The sequence below is a fragment of the Panthera uncia genome (genome assembly GCF_023721935.1).
Source record: "Panthera uncia isolate 11264 chromosome A3 unlocalized genomic scaffold, Puncia_PCG_1.0 HiC_scaffold_11, whole genome shotgun sequence".
Lineage (NCBI taxonomy): Eukaryota > Metazoa > Chordata > Mammalia > Carnivora > Felidae > Panthera > Panthera uncia.
The window spans coordinates 72148563-72173679 of record NW_026057578.1 but is presented as its reverse complement, the minus strand read 5'-3'; the positions used below and the strand labels follow the sequence as shown (position 1 = coordinate 72173679).

The 25117-nt window shown below is 34.1% G+C and overlaps 1 protein-coding gene across 7 annotated transcripts in view; it reads left to right on the top strand.

Annotated features, from left to right (window-relative positions):
* The window catches only part of CCDC88A (coiled-coil domain containing 88A), a 138656-nt gene extending 114075 nt beyond the window's left edge, over nucleotides 1-24581 (top strand). For 2 of the 7 annotated variants that reach the window (XM_049651485.1, XM_049651488.1), the window contains 12 exons: nucleotides 1454-1640; nucleotides 5694-5839; nucleotides 8968-9060; nucleotides 9183-9397; nucleotides 12894-12977; nucleotides 13971-14174; nucleotides 14796-14867; nucleotides 16059-16139; nucleotides 18538-18806; nucleotides 18994-19456; nucleotides 22939-23038; nucleotides 23591-24581. In XM_049651485.1, the coding sequence (XP_049507442.1) occupies nucleotides 1454-1640; nucleotides 5694-5839; nucleotides 8968-9060; nucleotides 9183-9397; nucleotides 12894-12977; nucleotides 13971-14174; nucleotides 14796-14867; nucleotides 16059-16139; nucleotides 18538-18806; nucleotides 18994-19456; nucleotides 22939-23003 (1879 nt within the window). In that variant the 3' untranslated portion in view covers nucleotides 23004-23038; nucleotides 23591-24581. The other 5 variants (XM_049651489.1, XM_049651490.1, XM_049651487.1 and 2 more) reach the window with 4 other exon arrangements.
* The last annotated feature ends 536 nt before the right edge of the window (nucleotides 24582-25117 follow it).

The window sequence follows — 25117 nt, the reverse complement described above, 5'->3', positions numbered from 1 at the left end:
TTAATGTTCTCAGCTTTAAGGGATATTGTAAAAAACTCTCTTTAAGAGCTCATTTTAGCATTTGCCAGAGAGATGGTGTTGAGGACATTGTATATTGTATCTCTTCATATCCCACCCCCATGAAGCGTCAGTAAGTAAATCTTTGATCTCCATAGATACTGACATATACCGTGTAGCTGATTGTGTGTCTCAGATCTGACCAGCTGTTAATAACTCATGGCATACATTCATTCATGGATTCAACTTACTTATGGAACATTTTCTGTATGTTTCTGGTCTTGCCATTTTATTTATTTATTTTTTACCAAGTCTTGATTTTTAAACATACTATTTTGTTATTTATAATTCTTGTAAGCTGACTCAGTTCTTTGGGGAATGAGTTGAAGCAGATTGTTAGGTGTTTTGAACAAGTCCCATCCTGTTCTTAATGCTGTAAGATAAAGGTTGTTAAACTACAGGCAGCTAGCTCAGTGGGCCAAATCCAGGCTGCATTCTGATTTTGTTTTTTGTTTTTGTTTTTGTTTTCCACATTTAAAAACAAATTTTATTATATAGCTCTTCTTTTTATTTTTTTACTTTAAGTTTTTATTTTGATTTGTTAGTTAACATACAGTGTTATATTGGTTTCAGTAGTACAATATAGTAATTTAACAATTCCATCCTGTTTTGGTTCAGCTCCCAAACTGAAAATAGTTTTTACATTGTAAAAGGTTGCGGGGGGGCACATAGAGGAAAAGAGTTTGCTGTATATTGCATGTGACCCACAAAGTCTAAGATATTTACTCTGGTCCTTTATAGAAAAAGTTGCTGACCTCTGCTCTTAGATGTCAGTGGACTTTGTTCTGAGGGTATAATGGAAAGAAACAGATAAGTTAGGTGTATGGTTTGATTTTTTATAAAAAATCTAAAAGTTTTTTCAGAAAAAATCTCCAATTTCTCAATAATTGGAGACTACATAAACATGGATAATTTGTCACAGCTGTGGAAATCTCAATAACTAAAATTTTGGTTTAAGCCTGTATATCTCCATTATCTGGCAACAGATTGATGGACTATCATTTCTTGTACTGCATTGATTGATTCTCTTGATCTTTCTTGAATTTTCACGTTGAATTTTAGAATTTTAAACTTCTCTATGAGATCTAAACAGGATTGGTTATTTTCTCTTCTGTCCTTTAATCTAAATATTTTCTTATTAGTACTTCACATTTTAATGATAAAATTATAAGTGTCTTCTTAAACATTTAAATGCTGGAAGATTCAAAAGAAGAGTAGTCTGAATTTTTTTAATCTAGTTTTACAGAATAGAAGCTGATTTTTTAAGAGTTTAGTCACTGGCAAGAGTCTTATATTCTTTAAGTATGTCTGTGATCCACAGCATTTTCACACTGTGTAAATTACAATGAAAGCTATTAAGGATTCTAATTCTATTTCTGTTATGATTTCTAAATAGGTTGAATCATACATATAATCAGCTTGTAAAAGAAACTGAAGTTTTACAAACTGACCATAAAAACTTGAAAAGTCTTCTAAATAATTCCAAACTGGAACAAACCAGATTAGAAGCTGAATTTTCAAAGTTAAAGGAACAATACCAACAGTTGGACATCACATCCACCAAGCTCAATAACCAGTGTGAGGTGAGCTTTACCAAGTTTTTTCATTTTGGGAGTCAAGACATGCCTAAAAAGTAAACAATCATATTAAAATGATGATAGCAGTATATATTTTGTGGGGTATTTCTAAAAGAAGTGATCAGGGATAATTGAAATTCACAACTAATTCAGAAAAACTTCTGTTATTATTAGTATCAACATTGTTTACTATTAGTTTAAACTGACATGTCCAGATACTTTGAAAATGTAAAACTGTGCCCTTGCTTAATGAAAAAAATGTTTACTTACCACCTAGCATGTACTAGGAAACCAAAAAGGTAAAAATCTCCCTTTGTGGAGCTTATTCTGGTGGAAGGAAATAGACAAACACAAGTAAGTGAAATTCATAGTGTTTCAGTGTTTTGTAACATGGCTATATAGCACTTTACCCCAAAACTTGGTGGTAAAACAATCATTTATTAGGCTCACCGATCTGTGGATCAGAATTTGGACAGGGATAGTGGGACCAGTTTATCTCTGCTTCACTTGCCACTGGGCCCCTAGCCTGAAGATTGAAAGGTGAATGCATGTTCGGTAGTTGATGCTGGCCATCAGCTGGAGGCATCAGTTTTCTCTCTACGTAGTGTCTCTGAGGGCTCGTTGGGGCTTTCTCACAACATGGTGAGAACAAGACAGAAGCCATCTTTGCTTTGATGATCAAATCTCAGAAGTCATGCAGCATCATTTCCCCTGCATTCTATTCACTAAGGCAGTCAAAATTCCATTCAGATTTAAGGGAAAGAGAAAATAGACTCAGCCTCTTGGTGGAGAATGTCAAGGTTCTACAAGAGCATATGGACTGGAAATACTGCTCTACCTATTTTGAAAATTAGTCTGCAACATACGATATGTTACAAGGTAGATAAGTTATGTGCAAGTAAAAATGAAGTAGGGTAAAAGGGGATATTGAGGGCTTCCAGGGTGGATGAAGAAGTATAGATTGAGATTTTAATAGGCATCCTTGAACCAAGATAACTTTATTCAGAGTAAAACACCAGAGCCATTTGAGCATTTTGAACAGAAATGACATTGGCCTTATGTATACAGTTGTGTTCTTAATATAATTCCATGCCTCTCTTTGTTGTTTAGGTTTTATTTATTTTTCTTGAAGTTTATTTATTTTGAGAAAGAGTGTGTGTGTGCACACAGAGAAGGAGGGAGAGAGAGAATCCCAACCAGACTCTATACACTGTCAGTGCAGAGCCCGGTTTTGGACTCAGACTCACGAACTGTGAGATCATGATCTGAACCAAAATCAAGAGTTGGACACTTAACCAACTGAGCCACCCAGACATCCCCATGCCTCTCTTTGTGATGGTTTGATAAAACAATAAAAGTTTTAAAATATAAAAGGATACTGAAAGCCTTAAATAATCCTTAAATTTTATTAGTTAGTCCCCAAATCATTGACGTTTGAATATAGCTTAACACCTCAATTTCATGGCACTTTTAAGAAACAAGCACTTAAGCTAGTCTTTAAAGGAAAATAGGAATAGATTTTCAGAAAATAATACTTACAAGTTTTTTGTCTGAAATGATAAACCAATAGAAAGAAAAATTAGTTTAATAAAAATCATATACATTTAATTATCCAACAAGGCTCAGAAAGTACAGAATATTCATTCTGCCTGTGATTTATAAAAGTCTAAATAAAATATATATGGAGCGATGGACTTACAGAATGAGGAATAGGGCAAATCAACTCCCTAAGAAACAATAAAATTGGGCAGAATTGTCAAAAACAACCAATATAGGACTCTGGACCTCAAGGAAAGATGTTCAACAAATTGAGAAGCATTTATTCAAGAAAAGCTACTCAACTTTGGATAGGAACTCTGGTTGTCTGAGGCATTTTATCTTGTGATTTCTCCCATTCCCCTCCCCCCTTTCCCAGTTCCAACACCTGGTAGTTTAGGTGAGGGGCATACTGTGAAAACCATCAACTTTGCTACCAGAGCAGATTGATTTGATTTGAGCAGAGCACAAAAAAGTCCCCATCCCCAAGAGAGTTGTCAAAGGTCAACTTTCACATGGCCTGAGGTTGGAATATTGGTTGAGGCAAGTAATAGATTGGCAAATTAGTCAAAAATTTCACTAGGAGAATCAAGGAATGAGATATTCAGCCACAGTGAATCTTGATCAAGTTCCACATGACACTGGTGGTCCAAAAAGCTATCCAGGAGAGACCAGACAGGGAACTAGCGAACTACTTATCTCTGGCTGATTGTCCCAACCCAGTCAAATGTTAACTCTTGACTATGGGTTAAGTCATATAATAACATTATTTAGAGGGAGAAAATCAATCCATAGTGTTAGAGGCCAGGATAGCAATTAATCTTTGTGGGAAGGGATGGTGATTGGAAGGGAGCACAAGGTGTTTCTGAAATACGGTTAACGAGCTGTTTCTTGATCAGTGTGCTGGTTCCTTCCACACATGTGTTCACTTTGCTCTAATTCACTGAGCTATATCTACTTAAAATTTCTTCCCTTTTCTATATATATGCTTTATCAGTTGTCTATTGACACAGTAATTAATGCTGTATAACAACATAGAACCTTTGGTAATGGACAATAAATACTTATTTTTGCTCATGATCTGTGGATTGGCTGAGCAGATGTGCTGATAGCATGTATTGATGTGTGGACCAAGATCATTTGATCTTAGTAGAGGTTGCTCCTATATCTGCATTTAACTGGTACATTCTTTGAGAGTGGGCTGACTGACCTAAGGTGGCCCTAGCTGGCATAACTCTTCTCTGTGCCACATTGTCTCTCATCCTCCAGCAGAATTCCAAGTGGAAGCACAGAAGGCTCTTGAGGCCTAGGCTTGGAGCTTCCATCACTACCACTTACTTTTCATGGACAAAGACTTTCCAAATTCAGAAAGACAGAAAATAAGTTCCACCTCTTGATGGTAAAAGTACGAAGTCACAGCACAAGAAGGTGTAGGTACAGGGAGGAGAATAACTGCATTCAATCTTGCAACGAATCTACCACATGTTGTATTTCAATTTAACAATATATTGATAAAACAAATACAGCACAATATTAATAGCAGTTAGATCTAAATGCCTGTTTATGGATATTCATAGTATTATACTATCTGCTTTTCTGTATCTTATGAGAGTTTTCAAAATGTTTCTTTTCCTTCCCCACCCCCGCCCACTCCCCCACAGGAGGGCTTGTTGTTGGCTTTTTTTTTTTTTTTTTTTTTTTTTTAAACTACAGATCTCTGGGCTCTACTCCAGACCAGCTGAATTTGAATGCTAGGACCCAGAAATCCACATTTTTAAATAAACTCTGCAAGTGATGTTAAAGTTTGAAAGTCACTACTTTGGGCTTTCTGACTTCTACGGGAACCTCTAGCCTAACTAAGGCATATTTCTAATTTCTTCTAGCTACAAAGAAGCAGCCCAGTGCTGCTGGCAGCCCACTACCAATAGTATCAGCCTAGTAACACCAGCCATTGACACGACTACCTGAGTCCCTTTGATCAAGCTATAAAGACTATACACTTTTAAGATTCCTAAAAAACAGTGGTTGAGGAAAGAATGAGGTATATTAAGTATCTACTTTGTGTTATAGGTATGACAAAAGATACTTTACATATATTATTTAATCCTTGCAACAGTCTGGTGTGGGAGTTATTATCATTTTATAGATGAGGTCATTAAAGCCCAGAGAATTAATTAACTTGTCCAGTGTTTCATAGCTCCTTAAATAGAAGGCCAGGTAGCTTTTGGACTAGAAGTTAAACGGTTTGAAGAAAGCAGGTGTTTGTGAAACTAGTAATTTATTATATGTTAAACCCACTATTTGTAAGAATTTTAAAAAATGTGTGCACAACACATAACTCAGTATTTTGGCCGTCATTATAACTAAAATAATCAATCATGTTCTGATCAAAGTGCAACCATCTAATTATTCAAGTAGCAGAAGACTGCAATCTTTGTGAAGCCCTTTATATTTTTCAGATGTTTTGGGTGATTTCTGTTAAATGTAAATGTTGATTTTTTTTAAATGTTTGTGTTTAAACAGTTGCTAAGCCAACTTAAAGGAAATTTAGAAGAAGAAAATCGACATCTACTAGATCAAATTCAGACATTAATGCTACAGAACAGAACACTATTGGAGCAAAATATGGAAAGCAAAGATCTCTTTCATGTTGAACAAAGACAATACATGTAGGTACCAAATTTTAAAATATTACTCATCATTTTATCATTGCCATACGGTGACAGAGATAGTCACCGTACTGTCACAGTCACTGCTACTGTTTTTAATTTTCAACATTATTATTTCTACTTAAATTTTTTTGAATGCTTATGTTCCAGGCACTCTGCTAGTAACCAGAAATGCTAATATGAAAACACATAGGTCCTACTCTTAAGAAACTAGTAACATAAAGCAAGAAATACAAATAATTGCTGTAACGGAAGTATGTATATGAGGCCATATAAATATAGCAAATATAGGGGGAAGAAGTAACTTAGTCTGAAAGAGGCAAGGTGGACTTTCCAAAGATGATTACTTGAGCTAAGATTTAAAGGGTCATGGGAGTTTGCCTGAGGAGACATACCAGGCCAGAGAGCACAAATGAAGTAACGTGGAGGTATATTGAAGGTGTGTTATGGTATGGTATAGAACCTAAAAATTATAGTTCCTCCTGGAGCAAAATTGAGGAATAAGGAGCAATAGACAAGTGGCTAAAAACTTAGTAACCATTTCACAAAGGTTTTTCTGTGCCATACAAAGGAGTTGCTGAAAAAAATTGAGCCGGGGAGTAAAATGATTAGATTTGTGTTTTTTTTAAAAGGCACTGATGACATTTTAGAGTACAGATTGGAGGTTCTGAGAATAGAGAGACAAGGAGTAAGTTTTAGAAAGACTGTTGCAATAATCTAGTGAAACATAATTCATAAGCAGTGGTAGTTGAGATCAAATATGAGTTGTAAGAGAGAGATTGGCAAGGCTTCATATTGGTGAGTTATGTTTCCATTAAGTAGAGGGATCTGCTAAATCGGGGATTTGGGCCTGAGCAGCTCAGTGGATGATCTTTGTATTACACCGAGATTCAGCTTTACTAAATTCTTCTCTCCCCCGTTCCCTTCCTGAATGTAAAACACTACAGTATAATAGAAATAGCACAGATGATGAAATGAGGCATCTCCTAATCTATTAGATGGTGAGCTGGGGCACATATGAAACCAGGATATATCAGACATTTTTTGAAGCATCAGTTTTCTTATAAAATTTGGAGCAGGGAACATGATCTTTATATTAACACATGTTTATGGAACAAAAGGCAGAGTTTGCATGAGCTCTTAAGATAAATGCAAAACTTCAAAGAAATGTCCAAGTCCAAGTGGCTGGCCACTTTGGACTACACCTTCAATCATTTCAGGGGTATGTATGCTTTTACTCTCTGCCATAGAGGTCTTTTAGCTTAAGAAGTAGTAACTGTATGTAAAGCTCTTGACATTTGAGTTTTTTGAGGCATTTTCCAAAATTTTATCATCTTAATATTCTGGCCCTTGATGAATAACCCATTTCCAAAGTTTCAGTAATTGTTGACTGACAAAAAACATTAATATCTATTCTGACTTTTTGAATTTATTTTTTTAATGTTTGTTTATTTATTTATTTTTGGAGAGGGCGGGGGCGGGGGCGGGCAGGGAGAATCCCAAGTAGGCTCTACACTGTCAGCACAGAGCCCAAAGTAGGGCTTGCTCCCATGAACCATGAGAGCATGACCTGAGCTAGAATTGAGTCAGATGCATAACACTGAGCCATCCAGGCACCCCCTGACTTTTTGAATTTAAATTAAAAATATTCATATTCTATGTCAGTTTTAGCTAAATGCCTCTGTCACATGGTCCTAGAAGAAGTGACAGTTTCCATTAAGTAGAGGGATCTGCTAAATCAGGGATTTGGGCCTGAGTAGATTTGAACAGGTAGTACTTGGAAGTTCCTGACAATATTTCAACAGATAAAAAGAGAAAACAGTTGGAAGGTATAGACCATTTGCTGTTGTGCTCTGCTATAATTGTTGGTGACGCCTTTTCACAAAGCATCTTCAAACAATTCTTTCAGATCCGGATCCATTCATTCTGGTTCCTACTACCCTAATTCAGCCTGACAGCTCAACTATACTGACTACTTCATTAGCCTCCTGGTTGCTTTCTTTACCCGCATCCTTTTTGATAAGTTCTTTTTCATTAGGGAGTTAAGGGTACCTGAGGCAAAGATTTCATAATGTCACTTTGTAATGAAACCTTCAGTGCTTCTGATTTCCTGTTGAGCAAAATCTAAACCTGAAAATCCCTCACTGCTTCCCCTCAACTAAATTGCTTAATTTAGCATTCTTATCTTTTCAGTCTATCTAATATGGGCATTTTCTCCACAAGACTTTCTTTGGTCATCCAAGATAGAAATATTTTGCCTTTGTAAGTTCTTCATACTTAGACAGTGCTTTTATTTTGGTATCACTACTGACTTGGATTGTAATAGTCATTTATGTGTTTATGTTCTCTCTCCTACTGTATTATAAGCAGAGTTGAGCTACTTGTTATTCATCCTTATGGTCTCTGTGTCTTCCTTATTGTAAATTATCACTAAATATTTTTGAGTAAACAGCATCACTGTGGCATCACACTTTTTTTAGAAAGATCATTTTACTTTGGTCTTTGATGTTTCCCTATATAATATATACTACCAAGAACATAAATGACACTAAGATGTGGTGAAACTAGTGTAATTCATGTATTGCTAGAGGCAGAAAATAGTTCTTTAGACATAAATTAAGCCTAATTAATTCTGCCATAAGGAAAAAAGTCTGTTTTCATGAAGATGTGATTACAATATCACTTATCATATCTACAGTTGTAAGCAAACCATTGAAAAGGTTTTTACTTACATAAATTATATTAAATCACCAACAGTGATGTGAGATACTAAAGATTCAAGAATAGGAGAATAGTCACTATCGATATGGTGTTGCTTGATAGCTGTTAAAAGATGTTGAGAGAATTCCTTTGTCAGGATGAGAATGTAATAAGGAAATTTTTCTTCAAACAAGTAAGTTGTATTAAAGAATTGAATTCTATATCCTTTTATTAAGTAAGTTTGAAAATATAAAGAAAAGGAGAAACTTGGAAAAAATCCCATTGTGAATACCTAATAAATTCTTAGTTGTCAACTATGGCATCTGTATTTATGTTTTGGAGAGAAATTAGATTCTAGTCACAAAATAATATTCATAACTGTACAAAATAATGGTGCATGTCCTAAAATGCAGTTTTTATATTTATAGCGATAAATTAAATGAATTAAGACGACAAAAGGAGAAATTAGAAGAGAAAATAATGGATCAATACAAATTTTATGACCCATCTCCCCCTAGAAGGTACTGTTAACCAAGTTTTACTCATTGTTATTTTGGAAAAAAAAAGTTAAGACTTCTAATTTTGTGAAGAATTTATATGTTGAATTTTAGACTCATAAGAGCTTTTTAAATTATTCTATTAGGAGAGGCAACTGGATTACTCTAAAAATGAGAAAATTGATAAAATCTAAGAAAGATATTAATCGGGAACGTCAGAAATCTCTTACATTAACACCTACCCGCTCAGACTCCAGTGAAGGATTTCTTCAACTCCCCCATCAAGATAGTCAAGATAGTTCTTCAGTAGGCTCAAATTCTTTAGAAGATGGCCAAACTTTGGGGACCAAGAAAAGCAGCAGTGAGTGCTTAAACTCTTTAAACATTTGTGATCTCTAGTATTGCTTTAGAATCCTTTCAAAAAGATTTCTTTAACTTGTAACTTCCATAGCCCTTTGGGGTATTAGTCTGATGAATGCATTTCTTTTTTAACTCTATATGATTATAAAATTCACTAAATACTGCAATACTGCATAACCACATGATTTTATATATTATGTGTTTAGAGATACACCAAACGCAGAATTACCATCATTTAGCCAGGAAGGTAAAACAAGTGTTGAAAGAACATTGAAATAAGAGCCAGAATATCTCTGCCACTTGTTAGTTCTATTTATATGGGCACGCCTTTCACCTTTGTGTCATACTATACAGGGTGATTTTGAAGAGCAAGTGAGAAATATTTTTGAGCTCATCTTGAGCTCATCATTTATGAGCTTATTTGTAATGAAATAGAATAATAAGACATTTTATAATAAGACATTTTATAATGGGGTTCTATTCACATACTTTGGTGTCGAATTGGAGTGAAGCTACATTGGGGAGAAGCAAAGAAAACTAGATATGAATTTGAAGAGAATGTTATTCAGTGATTTAGAGGTAATTGAAGGTTATAAAAATTGAGCAATTGCTTGGTTAATTAAGGATCAATTAAAATAGATGTGGAGATATAAGTTTGTGTATAAAATTTATAAACTGGTATATAAACATAATTTTTAAATTACAGATACAGAAGTATTACATCATAACATGCCCTATACAATTTATGATCTTTTTATTTTATTACTAGTGTGCTTAACTAAGAACAAAGTAAGAGCCTAAAGAAGTATATTTTGAGAGAAAGAGAAAAGAATAAAAGAACGTCTTTTCAGTGCTAGGCCCTTTGAAGGTGTCCAACAGGCTGACTCCTAACAATGTTCTTAGAGAATATGTAAACAAGACAACTTTGAATCCACTCATACTATCACCAGAGTCACTAAATTAAAAAATATATATTTATGTGTGTGTGTGTGTATGCATATCTATATTAAATGTAGGTATATTTATATATATAATCTCACTGCCATTCTTCTGAAGTAAATAGGCAAAAACTGCTTCTTCTTCCCCCAGGGATAGTCTCTCTTTATTGCAACTCTCAAAACACTCAAAAAACTATAGTGTTTTGTCCTGAGAGGAATTATCTCTGAAAAGACAGTATTTTAGGGTATAGATTAGGTATTATAAGGTATATTTCAGAATACAACTTATACCACCCTAAAAACTAGAATCCATAAGTATTCATGCATACATACATATGTGTGTGTGTGTTAGTCTCAAGAAGGTTGTTAAATTCTTGTTATTAAATCCCACATAAGATTATCATAACCTGGGTGGTGGTGTTTTTGTTTTGTTTTGTTTTGTTTTTAATCTAGTCTTATCAGCCAAATCTACATGAAATCTCTGAGCATTCTTATGGAGAGATCATCAGGTTTACCTTAAAAAGATGCCAGATAATTCAGTTTTAACTGCTACCTTTAGATATAAACTATCTGACATCTTATTAAATGAGAAATGGAAATAGGTCTAATATTTTTTTCCAATTAAAGAAAGATATTTCATAAAGGATTGATTTTTTTTTTTTTTTTTTTTTTAAGTAAGCTCTATGCCCAACATGGGGCTTGAATTCATAACCCTGAGATTAGGAGTTGCCTGCTCTACGGACTGAGGCAGGCCAGGTGCCCTAAGAAAAGATGTTTCCATTCAGATAGGATAATGTACACAAGAAAGGCATGACAGTCTTTCTTTGAGGTCTTCTTGCCTGTTTTAAATATAAATCTGACATTCCTGCATCCAGAATAAGGATCCAGAATTGGATCCAGAATTGAAACATCCAGAATAAGGATCAGAAGGCAGTAATACTGTCCTTTCTTGCATTTGTTCAGTTTTAGAATTTTTTAAATAAACACAAAACCCAGCAATGTTAATGTTCCCTTAATTTTAGTATGTTGGAAAAAGAACATTGTATATCTACAAACTAGTTGACACAAGAAGGATCACATTCCACCATTGGCAAATTTAAAACTCCTTTTATCCTGTCTGTTTTTGGAAGAGTGTCTGTCAGTAAAGCAGTCTTTGGAAAACAGTTGAAACAGCAGTATCTAAATAAGACAACATGTGCATGTTGCAACCGTTCAGCTTTGTTTTAGCTAAGTGTCCATTTTTACATTGTTTTCAGTTCATTTCTTTTTTAAATCATTAAAAACAGCTGTGTTTACCAAGATAGAAAAGAAATAGGTCAAATTAAAAGCTTAAATGAATCATGATTGTTAACTAAGTTAAAAAAAACTGTATGTCCATTGCATTCTCCTTAATGGATGACACTTGTCAGTTTGTTGGAAGAACTTTGATTATTTACAAGATGACGACAAACCCTGAGAAGGATCATCATTATTAAGGCCTTGTAAGGCTAGGTCTTTATTCACATCATTGCCCTGACTCCTAAATTGTAGTTCTGAAAAGGTGTAACAATTTTTTGTTTTCAAATCTTATTAAAATATAATTGAAGAATGTTAGTGACTCTAGTGAACATTGGATGTCTATGCTAATGACACCTACTATAGTTACAACCCTAATTTTCACTTACAGAACTTTTCTGCACAGTGCTACCTTTGATTTTTTAAATAAACTCACCAAAAAAGCCCTTCAAAATACCTAAAAATGTTATAAATACATATTTTCTGTCATTTTTTTTCTTGCATTAGGGTGCCTCCTTTTCCTTTAGACTTAATAGAACTTAGTGCTAGTTTTTCTGTTTTCCCTCACCAACCTTTTGCAAAATGAAATGAATATAATTGCTCATGTCATCTTTTGAAAGACTTTGCTCAGAATATATATTTTCATGGTGCTGCTAAATAATGCACCAGAATTCAGTTTATCCCAAAAAATAATTCCCTACTTTCTTTGTTATGGTTTACGAAAATAATGAAAGTTTTTAAAGTTTCTTTAGATTAATTTTTAAACATCGATGGGGCACCCTAGTTTTTGTTGACAGATATTACTAGAATATTCTTGTAGAATGTGCATCTTCCTAAGTAATTTTTTTCCAAAATAAAGTCTTATAATTTAAAAAGTAAAGACCGAGGATTGAAAAGTCCTGTGTATTTTCATCATGTATACTGTGGCCCACCAATAGCCCTGATTTTAAAGGTACACCTTTACAACTTAACTAGGAAAAATATTCCTTCAGTAATTCTAAACAGTTCCTATATTTGTAGGACTTTAGCCAACCCAAGCTTTCAAAGTATATGTTCCTCATCATTGTCTTCAGTGCTTTCCAAGTATTTTAAAGTATCAGAGTACATATTTCATATTTCATTATCACTCAGCAGCACAAGAGTAATAGCTTTAGTATAGCATACATAGCTGAAACTCAGACATTCATTTCTGTCCTTAATTTCAACATTTAACTGCCATCTGTTCTTCTCCCTTTTTTCTTTCATTTTTCTGTTTCTGTTTTTCCTCATGCTCTGACATTAAAGTGGTTGCACTGAAAAGACTGCCCTTTTTGAGGAACAGACCGAAGGATAAAGACAAAATGAAGGCCTGCTACCGTCGTTCCATGTGTAAGACTTTATGACAGTTCAGCTTCTTTCAAATGACCACACTGGCTTCCATTACTAATTTTTCACTAACCTTTCTCTGGACGGTGCCAACTGTCTTTATTTTGCAAAAGTGCAGTCTTCCTCTAATTCAAGGAGCTGGAAGAATATTTTTTTTTCAAAACTGGCACTTAATTTGCATTATATGTATATTCACTGGTACATATACATGCATACGTTTAGTCATACATGTAATATACATTTCCAGTCCTTTCTAAAAGTTGGCAGAAAAAAAAAACTTTAATTTTCTATGCCATAGAAATTTTTTTCCCAAAGAAATTTACTTAAAATATAACAAAACCTTTTAGCATTAGGACTTTATTTTCTTAATGAAGTAAATTAAATAAATAAATAAAATGGCCTGTAACCCTTGAAAACGTTTGTCATTCTTTATATATTAATACTCTAGTTTTATTTTTTTAAGAAGAATGGGTAATTACATAATCACATTAAATGTCTGTCACTTTGGATATCATTTCTTTCAGGTTTTTATTGAATGGTATACTTATTTGATTCACAAAATGAATGATTTCTTCAGTAACCTGCTCTGACCAAGGACTCTTTGTCATTTTCAATAATGATGCTGTATAAGAACTGCTCTCCATCTTACCTTTATTCATTCCATTTCTGTCATCACAAAACCACATTATGAAGGCTTCTAATTATATTTGCACATCACTGCGCAAAAGCATGGCAGTTGTACAGAGTAAAATTCCTTTTCCTATCTTTAAAGGGGGTGGAGGTGGGATAAAAATATTGACTGAAATTTATCAGCCTTTGGCCTACTCATTTCATTCAGCTGAATGCATGTCATAATTTGAATGACCTTGTGGTTATAGTTTTCGATGTTCACTTGCATTAATCCATAGACAAAAACCAGATCATTTGTAATACAAGATAGGAATAAAAGCAGATACATTAACCATGCTGATTCATTTGCTTTCATTTGCATCCCAGCCATGAATGACCTGGTGCAGTCCATGGTCCTAGCAGGAGGACAGTGGACAGGTAGTACTGAGAATTTGGAGGTTCCTGATGATATTTCAACGGGTAAAAGGAGAAAAGAATTGGGAGCTATGGCCTTCTCTACTACAGCCATCAACTTTTCAACTGTCAACTCTTCTACAGGCTTCAGATCCAAGCAGTTGGTTAATAATAAAGGTATAGGCCGTCTGCTCTTTGCACTGTGGTGTAACTGTTGGCAACAGGAATTTTAATTTGACTTTCCCATGTGTACTTTTTTGACAGCAACAACCTGAAATAATTATCAAAACAATCGATTTAATTTGAGAGAATTTTCAATTTCACTTCATTTCAAAAATTTAAAACATCTTACAAATAATTAAAATCTTTCCTAGGCCTTTCATAATAAACAGCTTGTGAACTAACAAGGAAAGGAAAAGTAAACCATGTAAAAAGTGAGAAAGGGAAAAAGTGATGGTAGGAGCTTAAAAACAAACACAAAAAAAACAACTAAAAACACTAAAACTTTAAACAGAGAGAACCACGTAGAACAGCCCAGGCTCTTGATTTGCTTTGCAGGGTCCTTGGGGAGATTGTTTCACTGCTACTGGTGTTTTCCCTAAGCGAGTCAACTTTCATCACAGCCATTCTGTTCTTATTCCTAGTTCCAGTTTCTGGTTGAGTCTATGAAATATGTTAAATCAAGATGTATTATATGTGCTTGAAAAACAGTATCCATAACTGCATAAGGGAAATTTTATAAGGGTTTTTTTTGTTTGTTTAAAAATATTTTTATATCCATTTTGTTATTTTATGTAGATACTACATCCTTTGAAGACATAAGTCCACAAGGTATTAGTGATGATTCTAGTACGGGATCAAGAGTTCATGGTAAGATACGAACTTTATTTAGAGAGCACATGTTACATACAGAATGGGAATGCTAAGACTTTCGCATCAATTTGGTGAATGTTGCGTTGCCGGCAAGCATGTGTTCTCTAATCTGCATCTCATAGCTTCTTCTGCCATTTCTTCAAAACCTAATACTCCCTTTTGCCCCTTTGGAGGTTGTTGCTTCATCTAGGTAGTCTCTGTTTTGGTCAAGGTCATTTATAAAATATACCTGCACAATGCTTAAATGTAATTTTTTTTTATTTTTTTTTTAACGTTTATTTATTTTTGAGACAGGGAGAGACAGCATGAACGGGGGAGGGTCAGAGAGAGAGGGAGACACAGAATCTGCAACAGGCTCTGAGCTGTCAGCACAGAGTCTGATGTGGGGCTCGAACTCACGGACCTCGAGATCATGACCTGAGCCGAAGTCGGATGCTTAACCGACTGAGCCACCCAGGGGCCCCTTAAATGTAATTTTGTTGCCATTATGCTATAAGGTTAAAGTTATGAGAAACACATTTTACTATTGGTTTTAAAAATACTTAGGTAAAGGGATGAACTCTTCTGAAACCACATTTTCTGCAGTGTTGAGTATATCATATTGTTAAGTTTCTGGAGAGATCTGCAAAGTCATATCTTGCCAAACTAAATTATTAATAATAAATGGATAACATGTTCAGGGGATTTCATATGTAAGCAAGATTTTAAGAAACAGGGTAGGGTTGTGTTAACTGTGCAGTTGTTTTCCCTTGTGCGGGTAGGAATACAGGACATCAACTGCAGATGCTCATGTTCCTCCTGTTCATGGTATTTCTGCAGTGTGCAGGGTTCCTTTTCTGATCTGTTGTAAGTGACCTAATCATTAGCACTTTTTTTTTTTTTTTTTTTTTTTTTGCGTGTCACCCTATTCAAACAGTTCTGGTATCCATCTAGAAAACATTTCCAAATCTAAATATATATTTTCTTTTCTTTGAATCTCAGTGTTTCAGAAATGTCTTATTCGAAAGTGTCTAACTGAGCTATCTGTAAATGCCTTTCTTCTCTAATCTGTAAGATTCAATTCTGTGGGCATGCTTAGCCTGTGAAAGTATGCATGATTGCTTCCTCAAAGCATTCTGTGATCAGAATGTAAAGTTCAATGTCATTAGCTGGAAGTTTATCACACTGTCTCCTGATTTTTTCATTTAGCTTCAAGACCAGCCAGCCTTGATAGTAGCAGAACATCCACTAGCAATAGTAATAATAATGCTTCACTCCATGAAGTCAAAGGTACGCTGTAGGTAAATTTACTAATATTGTCCATCCATTTCCAGATTTTATAATAGAAGATCGATGAAGTTTCTGGGGTAAAGTATGAAATCCAAATCATCTATGTTTGGAACATAGTTCCTTAGAACATTTTATACTTAGCATTGTGATACATTGTATACCATGTATATAAATGTAAAAACAGGAGCAGTTATTTTGGTTTCCATTTTTCATCTTCACAGATAAAATGTTTTTATGGCATCTTTAACTTCAAAAATATCTGTAGGTCCTTACTTTTCTTATGTTTTGTCTTCGTCATGAAAATGGTTGTCCTTAATTTTCTCATGATGCATGTACATTGAACTCTATAGAAGGTGCTTTAGAAATACTTTCAGCTTTATTTATTCATGAAATAGGGGGAAATAATTTTTTTAACTTAAGAAAACAAATGTGTGTGTGTAGAACAAGACCCAGAGGGATGCACATAGCTTCTATAAAGAATGCAAGATTTTTTAAATTAATTTTTTAATATGCATTCCAAGGTGAGGTTTTATGTAAATGTCTAGAGGCTTTGACTAATACTTTTTTCCTTAAAGGTATACTGCCTACTCAGATTCTGGAATTGTTTAATTGATTATAAAAGTTGGTTAAAGTTTTCTCTACAGTCCAGAATTGTCCCATTATAATGAGTGCATGTGTTCTGTTGCTTTTTGTATTATAAATTTTTTAATGTTTATTTATATTTTTGAGAGAGAGAGAGCATGAGTGGGAGAGGGGGAGAAGCAGAGACGGAGAAGTAGGCTCCATCCATGAGATCATGACCTGAGCCAAAGTCGGATGCTTTTAACCAACTGAGCCACCTAGGCGCCCCTGCTTTTTGTATTATAAAATCATTTTGTCTCAGTTGTAATTTTATCGTTAATGCTATGACTCTGTTGTAGTGGTCTGAAAAATATGATCTCAAGAAGGGATTATCTTTTCATTTTTATAATCATATATCTTATATCTAGTAGAAGAATACAGTCTGAAAACTGAAGTATTTCTTTTCTGATTTGAAAATTCAAGGAAATCTTCTTTTTGTAAAATGTTACATAACTTGAGCCAAATTCTTTCGTGACCCACTTTACTTTGTATTATTAGTTGTGTTGTCCATCTTGATATTATATCTATACAGTTTGCTGTCATTTAGAATCCAAGGAATAACATAAACATTAGAGAGGTTTTTTTCCAGAACTAGTAATTTGCATTCTATACAGTTGCTTAACCTCAGTTGAGCCTTTTTTTTTTTTTAATTTTTTTTATTTTTGAGAGAGAGAGTGAGCACGGGCATGAGTTGGGGAGGGGGAGAGATAGAGGGAGAGACAGAATCTGCTGCAGGCTCCAGGCTCTGAGCAGTTAGCACAGAGCCAGAGGCGGGACTCGAACCCACAGACCATAAGATCATGACCCAAGCCAAAGTTGGATGCTAAACTGAGTCACCCAGGTACCCCTCAGTTGAGTTTTTTAAGACTACATAGCCACCATACCAACAGTGTAAAGCAGGAACAATCAGATGATTCAGACATTAAAGAATAAAATAAAACATATTTGACTTTATATTTTTACTGGAATTTGCTAAGTAACTATATCATATCTCCATTGATTTTCCTTTATATATGCCTGCTGTTTCAATTAAAAAAAATTATTTAAGGTTATTCATTTAGGATGAATGAGGAAGCTTCAAGTAAAGAATGAAGATTTCATAGGCAAGGAATTCGAATTTTTAACCTCTGAATTTTTATTCTGGTTTTAACATTTTGATGTAATTTAAAAATCATATCATCCTGTTTTGTTCTAACTTGTGAGGTGTTTTACAGTGACTTGAACTGAGTTTTTAAAATGTATTATTGGGGCACCTGGGTGGCTTGGTCAGTTGGGCATCCATCTTCAGCTCAGGTCATGATTTCATGGTTTGTGGGTTCGAGCCCCATGTTGGGCTTGTGCTGACAGGCCGGAGCCTGGAGCCTGCTTTGGACTCTGTGACTCTCTCTGCCCCTCCTCTGCTCGCGCTCTTTCTCAAAAATAAATAAGCATTAAAAAAAAATTTTTTTTTAATAAAAATGAAAAAATGTATTATTTTTTTATTCACTTACTCATCAAATGTAATGAGTGCCTGCATCATATGTTTGGCTCTGGGTGTAGTGGTAAAAGCAAGTATTTGTCCTTGTGGAACTGCTGTCTGTCAATTTAACAAAATAAAGAGACTGTGGTAGACAGTGTTAGACTGTTGAAAGATGAACACAGTTTAGTAAGCATATCTAAATGAAATTTGAAAGTCAGTTTAGCTATTCATAAGAATCCAGTCCACAAATGTTATTACTTACATAGTTTTAATCTCATTTCTGTTACCAAACTCTTAACACAGCATTTACTCCAAAAGCAGGTGCAGTTAATATCCAAAGCAGGCCACAAAGCCACAGCAGTGGAGAATTTAGCCTGCTTCATGATCATGAAGCTTGGTCCAGCAGTGGTAGCAGTCCAATCCAATACTTGAAAAGACAGACCAGATCAAGTCCAATGCTCCAGCACAAAATGCCTGAAACGTTAGAGAGTCGAGCACATCACAAGATCAAAACTGGTTCTCCTGGAAGTGAAGTTGTTACTCTACAACAGTTTTTGGAAGAAAGCAACAAGCTTACCTCAATACAGGTTAGTTTTGTCTATGGTAACATTCATTTAGATGGACACTACAAGTTAAAATTCTTTGAACTATAGAGCTTCTATCAAAACATGTTTATAAAGAGATACTAGCAATTTTATATCACACAGTGTAATATATCAGGAAAGTAAAAGCTTGGCTGCATTCACTAATCTGCTGTGGTATCTTTTTTAACAGATAAAGTCCTCAAGTCAAGAGAATCTTTTAGATGAAGTAATGAAAAGTTTGTCTGTCTCTTCTGACTTTTTGGGAAAAAACAAACCAGTTAGCTGTGGTCTGGCCAGGTCAGTAAGTGGAAAAACCCCAGGAGACTTCTATGATAGACGGACAAGTAAGCCTGAACAATTTATGAGACCCAGTCCTCGAAAGACTGAAGATGCCTACTTCATTAGCTCTCCAGGAAAACCTACCTTAGGCACTCAAGGAAAGATAAAGTTAGTGAAAGAAACTTCTCTGTCACGACAATCAAAAGATAGTAATCCTTATGCCACTTTACCTCGTGCAAGCAGTGTGATCTCTACTGCTGAAGGAACTACTCGAAGGACAAGCATCCATGATTTTCTGACCAAGGACAGTAGACTACCTATATCAGTTGATTCTCCACCAGCTACTGCTGATAGCAACATCACTGCAGCATCTCGTGAGTACCATTTACTCCAGTGGTCCTCTCATGCACCTCACAGCCCAACCCATGCTGTGGGTTCTCATGCACAAAACAATTCAGCTCCAGATAAGCCCAAGTCGCTATATGCCCAGGCTAGAAACTCAAGAACAGAAAAGTCACATTTTCTAAACGAAACCTTTGCCATTATTAATATGTCTAATGATGCATTTGGAATATCAGCTAAAGATAGCGTAGAGTCATTTACTATGGCTAATCCATCTCAGCCATTTTTATCCCTGAATACAGAACTAGTTAGTAACATAAGTGGGTTACCTCCCAGGCCAATCGCCAGAGTAACTGACCAGGCTTCTGCCATTTTGAATAAAGCTGCAAAGAAAGATAATGAACAGCTTTCTGATAATCAGAACCCTAGTAACAGTAACCCACAGTCTTCTGCAGATAGCAATAATCTTATCACTACTGCATGCCTCTATCCTGATGACACAGAATCTGCATTGTTGGTTTCTGAGGATAATCAGACTGTTTGGTATGAATATGGTTGTGTATGATCAAAACTGCACAATATAATACTGATGTTACTTGATATGCACTGTGCTTCTCTAATCTGATTTGAAGAGCTGCTGTTGAAAAGTATCATTTGGCTAGGCTTATATTTTTATTTTTAAATTGTGGCATAGTGTTCATTTGTACATGGCGGCATGTATATAAATATGAATGTGTAACCACACCAAAGCCTGCATGAAATATTAATTACATTGTACAATTTTGCATGACTTTAAAATCCTTAACAATACATGCTCCTCTTTCTCATTTCTTGTCACCCGATAAGAGATTGTTACTTTGATACCTTAGAAGCATATTAAAATAGTTGCATGCTATAATTACCAAGAAGGCATTTCCAAGTCATATTTACTTTGTTACTCCCAAAAAGGAATGTTCATTTTCTCCTTCCCTCCTCTTTGCTCCTCTTCCCTCGCTGTTCTTTTCACTCCTTCTCCCCCCCAAATGTGCACTTCACATTGCACATGTACAGCATTAAGGAAAATACGTAAAAAGATGTCATTTTCTTTTGCCATTTAACTATGTCTTCTGTCCTCCTGTTTTATTTTCAAAGAAATAGTCACTCCCTTAACACTTTTGTAGCAAATGTTAACTACTGCCTATATTTATAAACTTGTTCAGATTTAGAACATTGTTGTTACTCATAAATTGAGTGTAATTCTTTAAAAACCCCATCAAATTTACCTGTTACTTACACAGTGACTAGGAGCATTTGTATTAATTCTGTTTCTTCTCTTCACTTTCCTTCATTTGTTAAGTGTAAGAGCTCAAGGACCATCTTTCCTTCAAGATGACTTTTTAAATTGGAATCAATTAATATATTAGTTTTGCCAGTTCTTTTTTTATAGGGTAAAAGAGAAATAAATAATACTCAGTGTGGTGAAAATTTGCATTTTTACTTCTGTTCAAAAAGGATAGCAAGTTTACAAAGTAGTAAAGATTGTTGCTTCTATAATCTATTAAATTACGTGTCTGTCCTTAAAATAATTTCTTAAAAGAGTACATTGTGCTAAAATAAAATTAATGTTAGAATTTGTAACTATTTAAACAAGTGTGTTTTTAGTGGAACAAATTTTAGAACTAAAAATAAATATAAACTTTTAGCTAAAAAAATAACCATATAAGATAAAATATTTCATAATTCTGACTTAAGTGTCAATAAACTTTAAAATTATCTTGCTGTGGTCAAAGCACTTTTAAAGTAAAATAAGCTAAACTTGAATCTCTAACTCCCAGAATTTTACAAAACAAAACAAAACACGTACTTGATTCACTTACTTCTGGAGAGAAGTATACCTTAGCTCTTTCTCTGGAATGTTTTTGACATTTTGATTCAGCCTAAATATTACTGCTAATAACTCAGCCTGGCATCTGGAAGAAATGCTTTGAAATGTAACTTTCTAAATGGGGGTGAGGGGGATTACTATTTCATACATGTTGTTATATTAAATTATTATGGTTATTAATTGGGCCGTGGAAATAGAATCTGTAAAGAATCTTTGCATAATGAAATTTGTATCCTTTGTAAATTAAACCATTCTCTTGTACTTATAAAAGGTCATTGTGGGGAGTAGGCCCTCTCCAATCAGAAAATTTTCATATTTTTTACTATCACCTAATATACTTTTTCCATGAATACATCCGTCTGTTCTATTGCTGGTTGTTTCACAGTCAGTCCTAACATTAAAAATGTTTTTGGCATCTCTTTTTTATAACCTATTAATAACATAATAAAACTTAATGGTAAATATAAGTGAGATTAGATTGGAGCCAAATAGATTAAAATGGAATAATTAGTGTTACTACTTTTCCACTTTGAGCGAAGAATTATTTCATCACCATTTCAACTCTTTAGATATTATATATCTGGCCATGCACTTTAAATTTGAAATATTAAATTTATTTATGCAAAATACAGAAATTGTTGTATCATAAAATTGTGATTATTTTACAAAATTAGACTTACCAGAAAAAGTATTTCCAATACAAATAAATGGCTATAGTTTATAATTTATATTATAACATGTTTTCAAAAGGAACATATACATTGTACTGTAAGACAGATCCATACCATGTCCATAGGTCTTGAGGATTTTGAGAATACAGGCTACACTTCCTCTAGAGACTACCACCAGTTGTGGAGGCTTAAAATTTTTTCAAAACACTAGCATAGCGCTTGGAATCAAAATTTTAGCATGGGAAGAACCTTAGAAATCTTATTCAGCCAGCATTTCCCATACTGTAAGAAATCAACATACTACTTGCTATGAGTCTTACAAAGAAGCACCAATATTGTAACTTTTTAATTTTTTTTTTTTAAGATAAAAATGAAGCAACTCTGACCCAGTTGAGCAGCAGTACTTTCTTCCTCTAAGACATCTCCATAAATATCTTATGATTCATAAAGGGTTATTTGGAAAACTATTTGGAGATTCACTACCCTGATTTTAGATGAAACTGCATAGCATTCACATTCCTGGCCTGGGTTTCTAGAAATTATACCCTTATTATTTGTCTGACATTGTAAACTGACATTGTTAGGTATGGGTTCCCTTTGACCAAAACAACTTTAGCTGTAACAGTGAAAGTAGGTATATTATTTGCCTATAAAATTTGCCTTAAGACCTGGTTTTCTCAGTAAATAAATACTTCATTGTGGATGTCTCTGTGGCTGCATGCAAGATTATTTTTTACTTTAAAACTATTTGTGACTATTTAGTGAATAAACATAGTAAGAGGACACAAGTATATTATTTCTGGCTTTTAAACTATAACAATCAGTCTTTATGTAATAAGATGTCTATAATATTAATAAATTTCCCAGTTAGATTCTTTCTTCTTGCCTTACTCAACAAGAGCTCATTAGTTTCTTATCTTCATGAATTATATTATGTTTAACCTTTGATTAAATAACATGAAATGCTTTTCTCCTGCAGATGTGGACAAAGTACAAGAAAGCAGAAATTCAAAAAGCAGGTCTAGGGAGCAACAAAGCTCCTAATTCTGTTACCCACTACATGACATGTGGGCCAAGTGGTGAGTTTCTTCCTTACAATGTAAATGAGATTAGTCTGTCTCATTTATACAAACTAACCGTGTTACGTACAAGAACAAGTGCACATTGCATTAACAGATGTAAATATTGCTTGCTTAATTCACGACTTTCTGTCCTACTTACTAGTTGAGGAAGATTTATTGATTGATGTAAGCTTTTGCCTATCAGTGCAGGAAACAAACCTTTAAAAATTATTTTTATTTTTTTTCTTAATTTAAATTTAATTTTACTAGTAAATGTTTTCGGAATTCCTTTTTTAATTTGAAGTTGTTCTTTTTTTCTTTTATAGGAATCCACTCCCCCCCTACCCCCCACAATGTTCTTGATAATTGAGAATAAACAGTAAATTACGTACCTTTTCTGTAAAGAGCCACTCAAAGAAAAATCATCTCTTTCTGTCACTCTCTCATTCCTATAGAAGACCTATCTGGTGCATGTTGTTCGTATAGTGGCTGCTCTGTATTTTATATCTCTCTTATCTTCAAGCTTTTCTTACATTTTCTTTCTTCTTTCTACCTTCCAACTAAATACAGAGAGAAAAGTGTCCTTCAGTTTCTCAGTGTGAAGCCTTTATTTCTGAAGTAACAAGACACCCAACTATAGGAATCATTTTAAAAATCTTTAAGGAGACTTTAAACAATCCTTCGTGACTAGAGCAGGCAAGAAATACAAAACCTTCATTCCTTCCTTGAATCAAGGAGCACTACTGGAGTCAACTGCCAAAATTTTTAGAAGGTTTTAGGACTTACTATACATTGTATTGTTAAGATCTACTGAATAAAGGATGTTCTCTCTCTAAGGACCAAGTGTTTTAAGGTTTCAAGAAGTACTCCAAGAACAATCTACTTCTTTCGTCATTTGTTTATGAATTTATCCATGTTTGCTTAATGCTTCTGCTAAGTATTAGCCAGAATCTAGCCATTTATATTTAGTTGTGTAAATCTAAAATGCTGTATGTTGTGGAATGTACTATATATCAAGATACAGAGAACATTGTTTTGGCATGTCAGAGCCTTATTTGGTTAGCAGACTGCATGTGTTGGTATTCTTTTTTTTTTTTAACTAATTATTTTGATGCACTGCAAAAGAAATTCAGTTTATAAGATAAATCTGAAAAATAGGAGTTATAAAAAATTTACAGTAATATTAATATTTCCATATTCCTCATTAAGCAACACTAAGCATTCACAATCCAAGGTAATTAAAGAGAGTGTTTTTCTGAAACTTTTTTAGTAAGGTGGTTTTCCAGCAAATTGCATTCCCAAGATAAAACTGTTGTGTTTTAATTCATTTCCCTTCTTTAGTATTGGGTTATATATGTGTGTCTGTTTTTTTAACATGAGAGCTGACTATTGCTTAAGAAGTTTTCTTATGGCAAAAAAAAATGTAAATAATTTACTATGATCTGCATTTTGCCAGGAACTCATTTATTTTTAAGGTTATCACATATTAATAAGAACTTTTCTGTTTTTGTCCTTTATAATATTGCATTAAAGTTGGTAACTGTTATTGGTACTTTTGAAATATTTGTATGCATTTGTTACCTTAAACATTTGAAAGAAGCACAAAAAAAGTAGATTTAGTTAACCCAGGGAAACATCAGTTTTTTTGTAGCTCCAATTTTATATCACAGTTTTATTTTCTTATGAAATCAAAAAAGGCATTGATACTTATTAATGCAAATTCATTATTTAACATAAATACCAGAATAATCTTAAAGGTCTGAAATGAGAAAGATAGTGACTTTTTTATTTTAACAGTGTACTTCTTAGGCTCTCATTACCAGCTCTAAAAAATCTTTTTGGAACAACTCCATATTCATAGTGTGTGGTTTAGGAACTGTGTGTTTCATCACTAACCTAGTAACTGTGAGAAATGTGTATGTTCTCTCCCCCCCACCCCATTCTTTCCTTCCCTCTCTCTCTCTCTTTTCCACTCTCTATCCCTTTCCCTCTCTGTTTTTGGTAGGCCAGTAGCAGTATTGTGTTCATAGTCTACTTTCAGAAAGACTTACTAATGAAAAGAAAGACAGCATGTATAGTTGACCAGAAATTAAAAAG